Genomic DNA, 13,180 nt, shown 5'->3' on the forward strand with positions numbered 1-13,180 from the left:
TAATGATATTGGAAAATGGAGAAAAAGAAATTGAACAAAATATTTATATCAAAGTAATCTCACATTACTGTTCACTTTTATCAATTATTAATTCTCAATGCCAGTGCTTTAAAAAGCTTGACCCTAGGCCAGAGATCGCTTTTAAAATCCATTCATCTTCTAACATTGCATCCCCAGAAAAGGACTTTTTATTATATAATACATTTTATTAGCACTAACTTTAGTGAAAGATCACTTAATCGAAATTAAATTAAGATAATAGTGCACTTACGTAATAGAGATTCAAATGTAGATAATAGTGCATTTAAGAAATAAATTTTTATAATAGTGCATTTACGAAATAGACATATAAATTGATATAATAATAGTTCATTTAAGAAATAGGCATTTTCATTTAGGTAATAGTGCATTTACGTAATAGTCATTTAAATGTAGATAATAGTGCATTTACGAAATAGACATTTAAATGTAGGTAATTTTTTTTTGTTTTTATAGTGAATACCTCACAAGAGTCCCAACTGCTCCCGTCTGGAGCCAGTGAGACTATGGCATCCCCAATTGGGGGATGTTGTGAGGCTGAAGGTAAGTGGGGAAGGGAAAGAGGAACGTGGGGAAGTACCTGGCTATTCAGATCTAGTCACTAAACACGGCTAAAGCCATTTGGAGCAACTTTTCAATTCTGAACGGTGGTCTTACACCAGGGCGATACTGGTAGTATCTTCCACTCTGGAACGTGCCGCATATACTATATATTATTTTAATTAATTAATTGTGAAATAACACAAATTAATCGAATAAAATTTATTTGCGCACGCCGGGTTCGAACCCGCGACCTTCGGAATGGCAGTCCAATGCGTTACCACTGGACTATGCCGGCCGTCAAATGGCAGTGCATTTACGAAATTAAATGTAGATAATACTACATTGACGTGATGACGTTTTTTACATCCCATTTACCGTTTAAACTTCTCGATGGGCACGTTAAATCTTACAATAATATATTTTGGTAAGTATAAATATACTTACTGTTAAGTACAGACTTGGTGGTAATGTGGGGATCTCAATAATTATACGCGTGTGCGGATAGAATGTTTATTAACACTTTAGAACGGATTGTTTACTACTATCTTCTTAGCTGTCGGTTGGGAAAAGAGAGCGAGCAGATGCATCCATCATCTTTTATACGTCGATCTGTCATCTCGCTCTTACACATTCAAAAAGCAGGCGTACCACCTAAAACCTTTCTTACAATTACTAAATAGTCTCAAGATCAGAATACATATATTCTTCTCGTGCTTCCTCTTCCCCATCTCTGCCCTCTGCCCCATTTCCTTCCGCTTTAAAACACTTCGATGTTTCCCAATGCCTCCGAGCAGGATAGTATCTGAAAATTTAATACAATGTTATAAAACTTGGTTTTTAAAATATTTCTATTTTTAATACTGAAAATTCTTGGTGGAATTCCATTGTAATGATGTATTGAAACATTTTTAAACTTTTTTCCATTTATATATGTTAAAGTTCTCCATTCCCGCAATGAAGGATTAAAACTAGATAGGCTGGAAACATTAGAAAAATCCTAAAATGTATATACAAAGTCTCCGCTCCTGTATCCATTTGTTACAATGAATATAATAATTACCCGACAACTGTAAATGGGTGAAAACAATTCAAGTAAGGAATTCCATTCAAAATAAATAAGTTTATAAAACCTATGTTATTATGCCTACTATACCAAATAATTGAAAATCTATGTAATTTTATTAAAAATATTATATACCACTCCGGGTAACCCCCTCCCCCAAATGTTCCCCTGGAATAATTGTACCAGTCTAAAGATGGCCAAAACCGGTACCTTTAGGGTAAGTGGAAAAGAGTTCACTTACCGTAACTTACAACTGACATAAAACACCAGATTAATGGAGATTCATGAATAATTAAAACGTTTCTTGCGGCATTAAATCGGCCTGGCAAATGACTCACTTAAGAGGGTCGAGTGTTCGAGAAGGGAAGTGTTGGGCATAAATCGATACGTCCATTTTGAGTTCGATTCTTCGGATGAATTGGTAATGATATTAATTTATTTACTTGTTTGTCAATGTTCTTACTCATGCAGCCGTAAGGCAATAAGGTCCACCGTACCCAGCAAAACCAACATCAAAATAACTTGCTAGTCAGCGCCCATGCGAAAAATAAAACAATTGTATTTATTTTGTGTAACTTTCTACCTCCAGTATTTTAGCCACGCTTGCAAATACGAATTACGAATAAATCAACAATATATATTTTAAAGAATTAAGGGTTAAGTCCTCTAAATTCATACATAGACTGTAAGATAGGGCGCCGGTCAGTCCTGGGGTCCTGGGGTCCAGGGTGGAGTTCGCTGCTACGCTCGGGTATCCAGGGCTTGATACCCGAAGTCGGGGTCCAAGGAAGTGCAGAGTTAAATAAGGTTCGGGGTAGAAACAGACAGAAAGCAGTCAGGCAGGGTGTGGGATCATTAAAAGATCAGTTGGCGAGTGTTGTCTGAAGTCCGATACTAGCGAAGCTACTGAGAGTACCGAGGTTACTGAATTTACGGGAGTACCAAGGATCCTTAGAGTATTGAGATTACTGAGTTGTAAAGGGGCGCGCACCTGTATTATTTCCGACCCCCACTCCTTCCGGCGGAGTGGGGAGTCTATGCGCGACCCTTTTTTATGGTGTGCGAATGTTTCACGTGTTGTATCATCGACTACTATCCGATGACACCATTATTCATAAAATGCTCCTCTTCACGATATTTCGTCCGACTCATATTTTTCCCGTCCAGCATGTTTATTAATTAAAAAAACAAAGATACAAAAATATGAGTCGATCCCGGCCCGACAAATTTCTGGTTAAATGTAAATATCTTTCTAAATGCTTAGCTTACATTATTGCTTAATTGATTATGGAGGGAGCAGTACCTCGCTGAGCACTGTTCGAGCTCAGGGAAAATAAAAAAACGAAGACGGTCGTGGCCACAACATCCTCGTCTTCGATTTCGCCGACAATTCACCAGTTTTCCGCTTGTATGAGTTTCCGGTAACAGTGCATAACCAATTGGCTCTGAAACTCGGTAACTTTCTAAAAAAACAATGTAATTTTTTTTTTTTTAATATTGTTCATTTTGTTGTTCTATAGGTAGGATACCTAATCTTATATGAAATTGGTACTTTTACGAACATGTTTGCAATTGAATACCACCGAGTCTGGCATTTATTATGTGTCGCAGAAAACAAACTCCTTCATATAAACAAGCACATCATAATGCATCGTATGCAGCACATTGTATCTTGTTACATTCTTACAAGTTGAATCTGTACGGTAGCCGTATCGTGAACACGACAAGCCGCAGGCATTGCGCCAGTACAGGGGGTACCCTGTAGTAGTATAGGCAGCATGGCAGTACAGGCGTACAGGGTGACCAGGGCAGAGGTCACTCCGGGTTACGCCGTGACGGGCATGATCAGCTGAATGGAAGGCGAGCCTACAAGTCGTTTACAAATCTCTCTAGTTTATGACCCACACGGTACAAGGTAGATGGGGTGAAAGAAAACCTCACAGTTTAATCAGGTCCTTCTGAACTTGCTCATATTAAATCCTTCTTGAAAATGACTATTTTCCGAAAATACAAGTTATTTAGGTAGCTTTACTACCCGGTTTCGGGTAATACCCGGAATCTACCCGGTTGCAAATATGGAACATAAGTGGTGTCTTACCTTGTTTTTAGGTTAAGGTTATTATTTTAGTTTTATTTCTCTGAATATTCTATATATATATATACTTGCATTTTTTGTCAATCTAATCGCGAATTTAGGATGGTTTATATATTTTAGGGTGACCGTACAAATCATTACAATGATAATTCATCACATCTTTAAAAAGTTATATAAAGTCATGGAAAGTGATGAAACAAAAACTTTATTATCTCGGTTAAGTATGTTAGGTTAGGTTATTTTTAATTTTTTTTCATCGTTTCTAATGACTTTATATCACTTTTTAAAAGTGTGTTGAGTTATCATGGAACCATATTATATGTATCCGCAAATTTAATTTAAATCCGCAATTAAATTTACAAAAAGTGCAAGTAATATGTTTATAATAATTAAGTTTTATATTATTTTTCGAAGAAAATTTCTTCTTCTTTTTTTTTCTTTATATTATTTTTCATTTAATGATTTTTACGTTAGGCATAATTGTGTCAATATAAATAAACATACATTACATTTTAAAAAGTAGGTATTTTATTGATAAATATATATAATTGATAAACAGAAAAGCGATAAACAATGTTAACCATAAATTTAAAATTGAAAAGTTTCATCAAGAAATTATGCTTTTTGCTAAGCATGAAGCAGTGTAAGTATATTATTTGTGATTGATTTTAAACATTATGATATTAATGGATCTCATTTTTCAAGATGCGTATCTTGAGTAAGCACTTCAATAAATTTTATTCATTTTGTAATAATTACAGAAATTCATCTAAGAATTTGCTTTCACATTAATGTAAGAGTTTTTTTACAACATTATCTCCGCACAGGAGGCCCTGAGGAAAATATTTTCTTTCAGGGCCCATGTCATCTTCGGGGATGCTGAGTGGAGTGTCTTTTTGGGGAGAGGAAGGAGTGAACGTAGATCTTGAGGAGAATAATGTTTTAGGAGGGAGGAAACACATATGCCGGCAACCGCTCGTTCTCATTTGACGGAGATGTTAACTGTGTACAGATCTTGAACTGGAATCTACATCACAAAGAAAACGTTTTCTTTTTTCGATCTCAGCATTTTTTTACCTTTTTTTCTTCAACTTAAAAACTTTTAGGTTTAAAAAACTTTTTCGACGCATTTTAAAATAAATTTAACAGCTGATAATAACCCTGTAGCAGGCGACTTTATTCCAACATCGCTCTCAAATCAAAAAGTTACGCCACAAAATCGACTCCAAATGTGATGAACTACGAGTTTTCTGAAATCGTATATAAATAGACACGTACCTACTGCAAAATTGATATTGGACCTTTTAAAATCAAACCATAAATGATTGTTTTGTGATCTGCGTTTCCTACAGAATTGTGTTTGTAGAGTGGTTCAATTTTTTGATATGGACAGAACATCTCATGGACGTCTCTCGTTTTAGGTACCTCTTTTCAGATTGTCAGCCCAAAATAATAGTGATCTTTTGTTTTTGGTATCATCTCATCGAAACTATCGAAGGCTTACCCCATATCTGAGTATTATTATCTTAATGACTGTATAATTTAGATTGTTATAAACGGAAGTCGCGCCCTCTGTTATTTTCAAAAAGAACCGTTGAAGTTTTGAAACCGCTGCTAGCATAAAACGAGCACAAAGTGTTGTTCGTGTTTTCCAAGCTGAAAGTCACTATAAAGCTATAAAGTTTCACTTTATATCCTGGTTTGGTCATACTGGTTAATGTCAGATTAGTAAACAAGTCATCGGAAACTTATCGCGTGTGATTTATAAGGCTATCGACCATGATTCAAAACTGAGTGCTAAAATACATTTTATACTGGAGATGCTAAATTACAATGCCCATGTTACCCATATCTCCGATATACTTTGTATGAATTAATAACCATTAGGTATGTATATTTTATTGCACTTTATGTTTATGTTGATCTTCAGCAGCCAAACAAAAACTAAATAATTCCATTATTCTTAATAGCAGATTATAAGAATCTTTGAGGTTTCATATATCTGACTCATTAAAGTGTTTGTCTGCATCTTGCTGTCCCATCCATACCTGTTTAAATTTCTGTATTCCTCGGGATGACAATCAGTGATTCAACAGAAACTTGTTCTGTTGTTTTGGTTATTTTCATTTCATTTTTATTTTATTAATTTATTTTCTCTGTTAATCATATCGCGTTAATGAACAGTGTACGTAGCTCGTCTAGTATATAGACAACAAGGACAAAAATATACGAAAAAGAAATAGACATAAAAAGCAGGTATGAGTAGCAACAAAGATTTCCGTTCAAACTCAACTACATTGATACTAATTATGCCAATATCCGAAGTGATTCTACTAACGAGGAGATAGTTCTCCCCACCAGCATGACCATTGTCAAGTTAGTCCTGCAGGCCGGGAGATAAAACAGTCCGTATTGTCGGTGACGGAGATAACTATCGGGAACATAGAAATGATGCTCTCCGTGATAGGCAAGTTTTTAAACTAGCCACGAATCGGTGTAGGTATATCCTTCTGACCCGTAGAAGAGAATGTCAGTGGGATAAGAACCATGGTTAGTAGCCAGATAGAGACACCTCAGAAATTTCTTCAACATGAGGGAATACTTCACCTGGTGCGGGCTTCTAAAAATCGACACACTCCAAAACCTACTCATAACCAATGAATTATTATAAGATCCCGGGGTCTCTAAAATTCCTCGCAGTGGTAGAAGGAAACCCGGCTTTTTCAGTAACATGTAATAAATTCTATAGATTACTTGATTGGCCCTGATGAAAATATTTTCGTAAGCGAGTTGCGAGTATACGAGTTGGCACCATTTACATTTGAAAAACTGCAAAGAAATTACTTCGACGAAATAAAAAAATAGCAAGGTACTATTTCGTTGAATTCTTATTTGCTTTAAAGTTTTTAGGGTATCGACAAATTACCGCCATATTACTGTCTAAATACAGCATTGATCGAGGCCCTTGGAATGTCATGACCGCCCCTAAGAAGCGTCTTCACTCAGCTCATCGTAGAAGAGTGTATGAGCTCCCAGTTCCCCGGGGGCACCGCGACGCCACACAGTCGGGATTCCATCGATTGTCTGAACTACGCAGTTACCATCAGTTTCCAACCGTACGATGAATTTTTAAGTGACCATTTGGTTTTCGTTTCAGAATGCAACTGCAACGGGCACGCGCGCCGATGCCGCTTTAACATGGAGCTGTACAAGCTGTCGGGGCGCGTGTCGGGGGGCGTGTGCCTGCGCTGCCGCCACTACACAGCGGGCCGCCACTGCCATTACTGCCGCGAGGGGTACTTCCGCGACCCCACCAAGGTCATCAGCCACAGGAAGGCCTGCAAACGTGAGTTGCCACCCTTATATCTTACTACTTGTACCTGTACCTGTTCTGCGCTCACCGCGATACTACCCACACTTAGTGGACCCTCTCGCCACTATTACTTATATTCATAAAGAATAATAAACGATGATTCTGAATATATACATTTTATTTTACGTTAAATTTATAAATCTTCATTTAAAAACGAATAAAAGTCAGTAATCAGTCTACGTGAGCAATATATTTACAATGTCCACTTTTGAATCGATGAAAACGTTGTTTTTTTTATTGCGTTGTTATTTAGGCGTCTATAATAATTTGTATTTGTATGGTGATAGGTGTATTATTTATAAAAGATATTTTGAGGTTAGAAAGTTTAATAATATTTTTTATCATACGATTGCCCTTCACTCTAATTTCTCTCAATTATTATACGATAAGTTAGTTATTACTTGTTACAAATCAGTTCAGTTTGTAACATGCTATTAATATGGATCTGGGTTACAATAGCATCAATAATTCCTACAATAGCACCGATTCTGAATTATTACCAAACACAGTAAACAGCATTAATGTTTCCCAACAGATGTCGGCTCCTGTCTGACCAATCGGAACTAACTTGACCCGGGCGCTGGACACATTAATCAGTATCGCCAACGTATTGGCAGATGTGTTGATCTCACATTAATAATATCTGATCCGAAGAACATGACATGCTCCGCTAAATATTGTGAGTAGCCAGACACGAACATTGAATCTAACAAGCTTAAAGTGTTGTAAGAAGGTCAGGACGTTGCTAATTTACTTAATGTATTTACAAGGGAAATAGTTTCTTCCTGATTCCGGAGGTTTTGTTCAGGTTAAAATTTTCATTTTGTTTTGAATGGTTCTTTTAAAATAATATTAACTTCTTCACAGCAAAACAACGTGTCTTTATTTAGACTAAAAACTCTTATTATCAGTAACGAATGTGTAGGACGGGCTGGAGGCCAGTGTACTATCTATTATGCTCCCAAAATTTCTCTGATACTAGAAACCTAATTGCTAATAGAATAACTGACCTCGGAGGGGCGAACCTATATTCTACCGATATCTGCCGGAAAAGTCTATAACCGCTTAGATCTATCTACACTAGAGCCTTCTGTGTATCAAACATCTTTTTTCATCTCTGATTTTTAGAATTACATTGGGTCGAGTGTAGATTTTCCAATCAATAATTTTTTGTGAATTCAATGTGAAAATAATACAATTAATTTTACTTGCGACAGCCGGGATTTGTTCTCTGTGTCACTCTGTTGGAATGTTGCGAAAATACTTATGGTGTTTAAACCATAAGTGTTCACTGACAGGACACGAGTATCAAAATGCCTCTTTTTCCAATGCAGTTTGTTGAAGGCAACAAGCGAACGAAACAAGCTCTCGTCTGACTTTTCATCAAATTAGATTAATAAATCTACTCGTAATCTTCTCGTATACTGATATTTATATACTGATGACAATCGACATATAATATCGATTGTAGACAATGATGTATTACGATATCTCTATGATTATAGTGTGGTAACACCCTTCTAGCCACAAAATAAAAACTTTACAGAAGATTATAAAAATTAATATTTTCAGATTTGTAAAACTAATTTTAAACTAATCTTGAAGTATAAAGTGTTTTTTTTTTCAAATGGTGGTGTTTTTTTTTAAATTTTGTTGTAAAATACTGCAATTCTATTTATAATTATGAGAGATATGAAAGTTGAGTAAATTTATCTACGGTTTTCTCGAAATATCTTTCAAAAATTTGTGCCAATAAACTTAGTTTTAGATGTAATAGTAATTACTTTACCATATTATAATTTGGAGACTTCCATATGAAACCACCGAAAAGGAACATTTCAAAAAAATGTTGCTTGAAGGGTTTTTCCAAAACACAGTTGATATAATATTTTTTCCCATGATGTAATTGGCCTTGTTGATTCTACGCAAGAATAATCACAATTACGTTTTCAAATTTACCGTCTATTCATCAGCGGTATTAATCATTGGCTATTATTTTCCGGAGGTATTATTAATTATAGAACTGAATAATGTTAATTATGTAAAGGTAAATTAGATTATAATACAAAGCATGCAGTGGCATTTTATAGATCACCTTAATATGCAGAACCAAAAAATCTAATAATATTGAAACAAGTCAAAATGATTGTGAAGCGAGCCCGTAGATATTTTTGTGACTAAAAACTAATAGCAAACTAAAACTAATAGTAAAGTATAAAGTAAAGTAAAACTAATAGTGGACGAAAATGTATATCAGGTACTTTGTAAATATTATTACCTATTTTTTTGTGAATAAGTAGGAACCTCACAAGAGACCCAAACTGCTCCCAATCTTCTGGAGCCAGTGAGACTATGTCGTCAGTGGGGTACGTTGTGAGGCTGAAGGTGGTGGAGGGGGGAAGGAGACGGGGAGAGGAAGAGGAAGGCGTGGAAGTACCTGGCTGTTCATATCTGATCACCAAACATGGCTGAAGCCATTTCAAGCTTATATTTCGTTGCCAGAATATAACATCCACGAGATGCTATTTTGTAAAACCACAAACACATATGAAGAATTTAAAAAATGTTGTTGTCCAGATTTTGGACAGATATTGACCTAGAAAGGTCAATTCGCAGTGTCATTTGTTTATCATTATTTTATTCCAAATCTAAAATGACCGGCTCGCGATTACACGGCGACTCACTCTTATTCGCAGACGGTTGTTTCCCAATATTGGCTGGAAGTTTTATCGTCTCGGTGATGTTGTGACTATTGCATTGTCAGCAATAATTGTAAAAAAAACGCAAAAAATCAAACACAAATATTTTGTAAATTAGTTAGGTAGGTATTTTGTTTAACACTAACTTAATTCAATTTAGAATAACACAGTTCCGTGCCTTACGGGCAGTCATATATTTATACATACGCTTGTTATTGATGATTTGTATGCATTTACCCCAGAGAAACCAAAAGAAAAAAAAATTGTAATCGAAAATTTTTCAAACCCAACATTTATATTTTTGATGACGAATAAATGTATGTATTTTTCACTGTTGATTTCGTTCTTTGGGAACCAATCCATGGCGAATTCCAGGCACGGCCAGCAAGCGCTAATTGTCAAAGCAACTGCCAAACGAATTGAATTGATTAGCATTTTGCCCCGTGGAACTGAAATTGGGAACGGGGGGACACACATCCCTGATACCTCATACTTCATCCCTTTTGCCTCCGCCTCCCCTCTCATTGCGGCGCCCGGGCTGATCGGATTAAGGCAGATTTTATAAAGGCCTCCGCTAGGTATGGGAGCCAGTTAATCGCATTTCAGGAAGGCTACATATTTTGTGTTTATAGGTTTTTCTAAAATTTAAATACAATATCAAATAAGGGTTTTTCAGAGACTGCTCTTCTGCACCCGAGTTTAATAAGTTGTTTTTATAAACGTTTTTGTAAAAAACAATACATCTTTATTTTTTACTGAAAATGATATTTCATAGTTACCGTTGCCCAAGATTCATTGAGCTTGATCGATTAATGATGTCACCCTCAATATTCCGTTTTGCAGTAAATTTTTCGGTAAAAGTTTTTTTCAATCTTTGTCGGATGGAAACAGAAAAATATATATATTGATGTACACAGCTGTTACAAGCAAGCTCCAAAGCGCCCAAAATTCGCTGTAATTAAATCATTACGTTATTGAAAAACTGTAAAATTGTTCCATTTCGATATTTTATAAAAAACATGGAGCAACTTTTATGGCTCGATATAATCCTTTTAAATATCAAACCACAAGCCACACAAAGGAATTCGATTTGAAAAAGTAAATGCTAGCGATACGAGCGAATCAAACAAAGATAAAATGGTTTCATTGTGTTACTCGAATTAATTAAATGAATAAGTTACCAATTATTTTTAACCTTTACCCATTTCCGAGGAGATTATTACATTGGTCATGGTCTGGTCCATGCAAATTTCTACCTTTATTAATACTCTCGGGAGAGACAATTAAATGTTTTGAATTTGGACCGAAATAAGTATTTTTTTAATATTTCAAGCTATCGGACTGAGTTAGACTCTCCTCTACTCACCCTTGACATCAGGTGATGGGGTTTGTATGGGCATATGCTCAGGCTGCAAGCAGAACAACTCCCACCTCGAGATCCAGCCAAGGCCCGAGAAAACATTTTATGCAGTTGTGCAATGAGAGACCTGAGGAGGAATGGACCGAAGACGCAGAAGTAACGCAAATTTTCCATTACTTCGAAAAGACATGTGCAAAGTGTAAGCGATCGTGTGTCTAATTGTAAGAAAGAGACAACCGGGTACGAATGAGACAGGATGATAGTGACTATGCAATAAAAGCGTAAGACTGACGTGTCTCCGTCTTTACTACATTACCTTCCGAGCCTGTGACTTACGTCATAGTACGAATAATAACACTTTATAATAATTATTACTATCTTCCAACAAGAAATTTACTTGGTGATCGATATTATAAAACGAACAATCACCACACAAGTGTTCGACTAACTTACCCTTATAGACGGAGACATAGAACAAAAAACATCATTTAACTCCTGAAATTCGTTAAAATTACAGATTTTCCAAGTGCGAAACATAAATTTATTTATTTTTAATAAATTTATTTTATTTATTTACAAAATATTAAATTATTGTGACAGCAAGATTAATTCATAATTAATTTTTCTCAATCTTTGAATTTCTTGGGCATTAACTATGTAAAAATTTCTAGACATTTTTTTTATTGAGTTTTATTTTTCAATGTACATTTGTTACTTAAATTTCGTTTACTTTGCTACCGGTTTCGACACAACCGTGTCATGAACTAGCAATCTTAAAACGTTTAAAAACTAATATTTCTCTTTTGTTATTGACAATTCGTGGTGGAATTCTATTATAAGTTAACATAAATTAAAGTTTTAGTAAATCATTATAGATTCTCATGACAAAGTATCGTTCAGCCTGAATTGGTGAACAAAACAACATATTATAAAACGCATTTATTTAAGTGACACAATGTCCGCATTACCAGAATGCGTAGGCCTCTGTCCATTGAATTTCTTGAATGTCCTGAATCTCTTAATGGCTTGAATATAGTCAATGTCTTTAATGTCGTGAATGATGAACTCGGCCTAAAGGTTTCCTTTCACATTGGTCGGCCATCCATCCTCCTCTCCTCGTCGGGAACCGAACCCCGCAGCCCCGGATACAGACAGGAGGCTGACAGTGGACAGGGGACCCGTGCATGACCGCCCATTGACGGGGCGTACAAACGTGACCAGAATGCGTTTTGCTACTCAGTGAATTCGTGGACTGGATTCCTTTATCAGCCTATTTGCATACTATTTATGTTTATTTGTGTAGATCCATACATTCGTGTGTCTGGTACGTGCGTCGCGCGTCGTGTGCTCGTATTTCGTGAATACATTCTCTTTATTTTATTTCGAAACTATGTATTTGAATTTACGAAATCTTATAAGTTCATCTCCATCCCGTTTTGTACAACTGACGAATGGATTTTTAATTAACACCCATTTTTGGGACCTTAACATAGTGAGCGCCCCTGAGGTCATTTATTCATAAATTAACTGCCGCTAATATGAATTAAAATATGTGTATCAATCATCATAATAACGTAAAGTATTTTCAAAGCTCTATAATGTGCTGAGTATTACCAATGTGAAAAAAGTTTTTTCATATTCAATCTGGCAAAGTTCACCATTTGAGTGATAAACGAACAGAGATATTCTTTATAGTTGATATTTGAAATCAGAAAGCCAAGAGCTCATTTCACCACTATAATTTAGATTCTGGCGGGAATCGACCCCGGAAAGCCAGCTTTAACAGACCGGTTATCCGGCTGGTCCTGTGGTGGCAGTTCGCTGCGGACGTACATACGAGTATATAGCTCCTGCCTCCTGCCTCCTGCCTCCTGCTCACTATTATGTTATTTACAATAACCACAGTCCAAGGAAGGAAATAATTGAAGTAATGAGTCTAATGATGGCCACCAGAAGTGTCACCTTAGCGTAATTAGTTCAACAACAGTTGGCATTGCAACTAATATAA

General features: G+C 35.9%; 1 protein-coding gene across 1 annotated transcript in view; it reads left to right on the forward strand.

The window, feature by feature from the left end:
• LOC149422747 (netrin-1-like) overlaps positions 1 to 13,180 on the forward strand; it is a 446,444-nt gene that overhangs the window by 286,578 nt on the left and 146,686 nt on the right. The window contains exon 2 of the mRNA XM_089633494.1: positions 6,898 to 7,086. Coding sequence (XP_089489620.1) covers positions 6,898 to 7,086 — 189 coding nt within the window. The remainder of the gene's footprint in view (positions 1 to 6,897; positions 7,087 to 13,180) is intronic.

This window comes from Hesperophylax consimilis, chromosome 7 (genome assembly GCF_061612785.1).
Source record: "Hesperophylax consimilis isolate HC1 chromosome 7, BYU_Hcon_1.0, whole genome shotgun sequence".
NCBI lineage: Eukaryota > Metazoa > Arthropoda > Insecta > Trichoptera > Limnephilidae > Hesperophylax > Hesperophylax consimilis.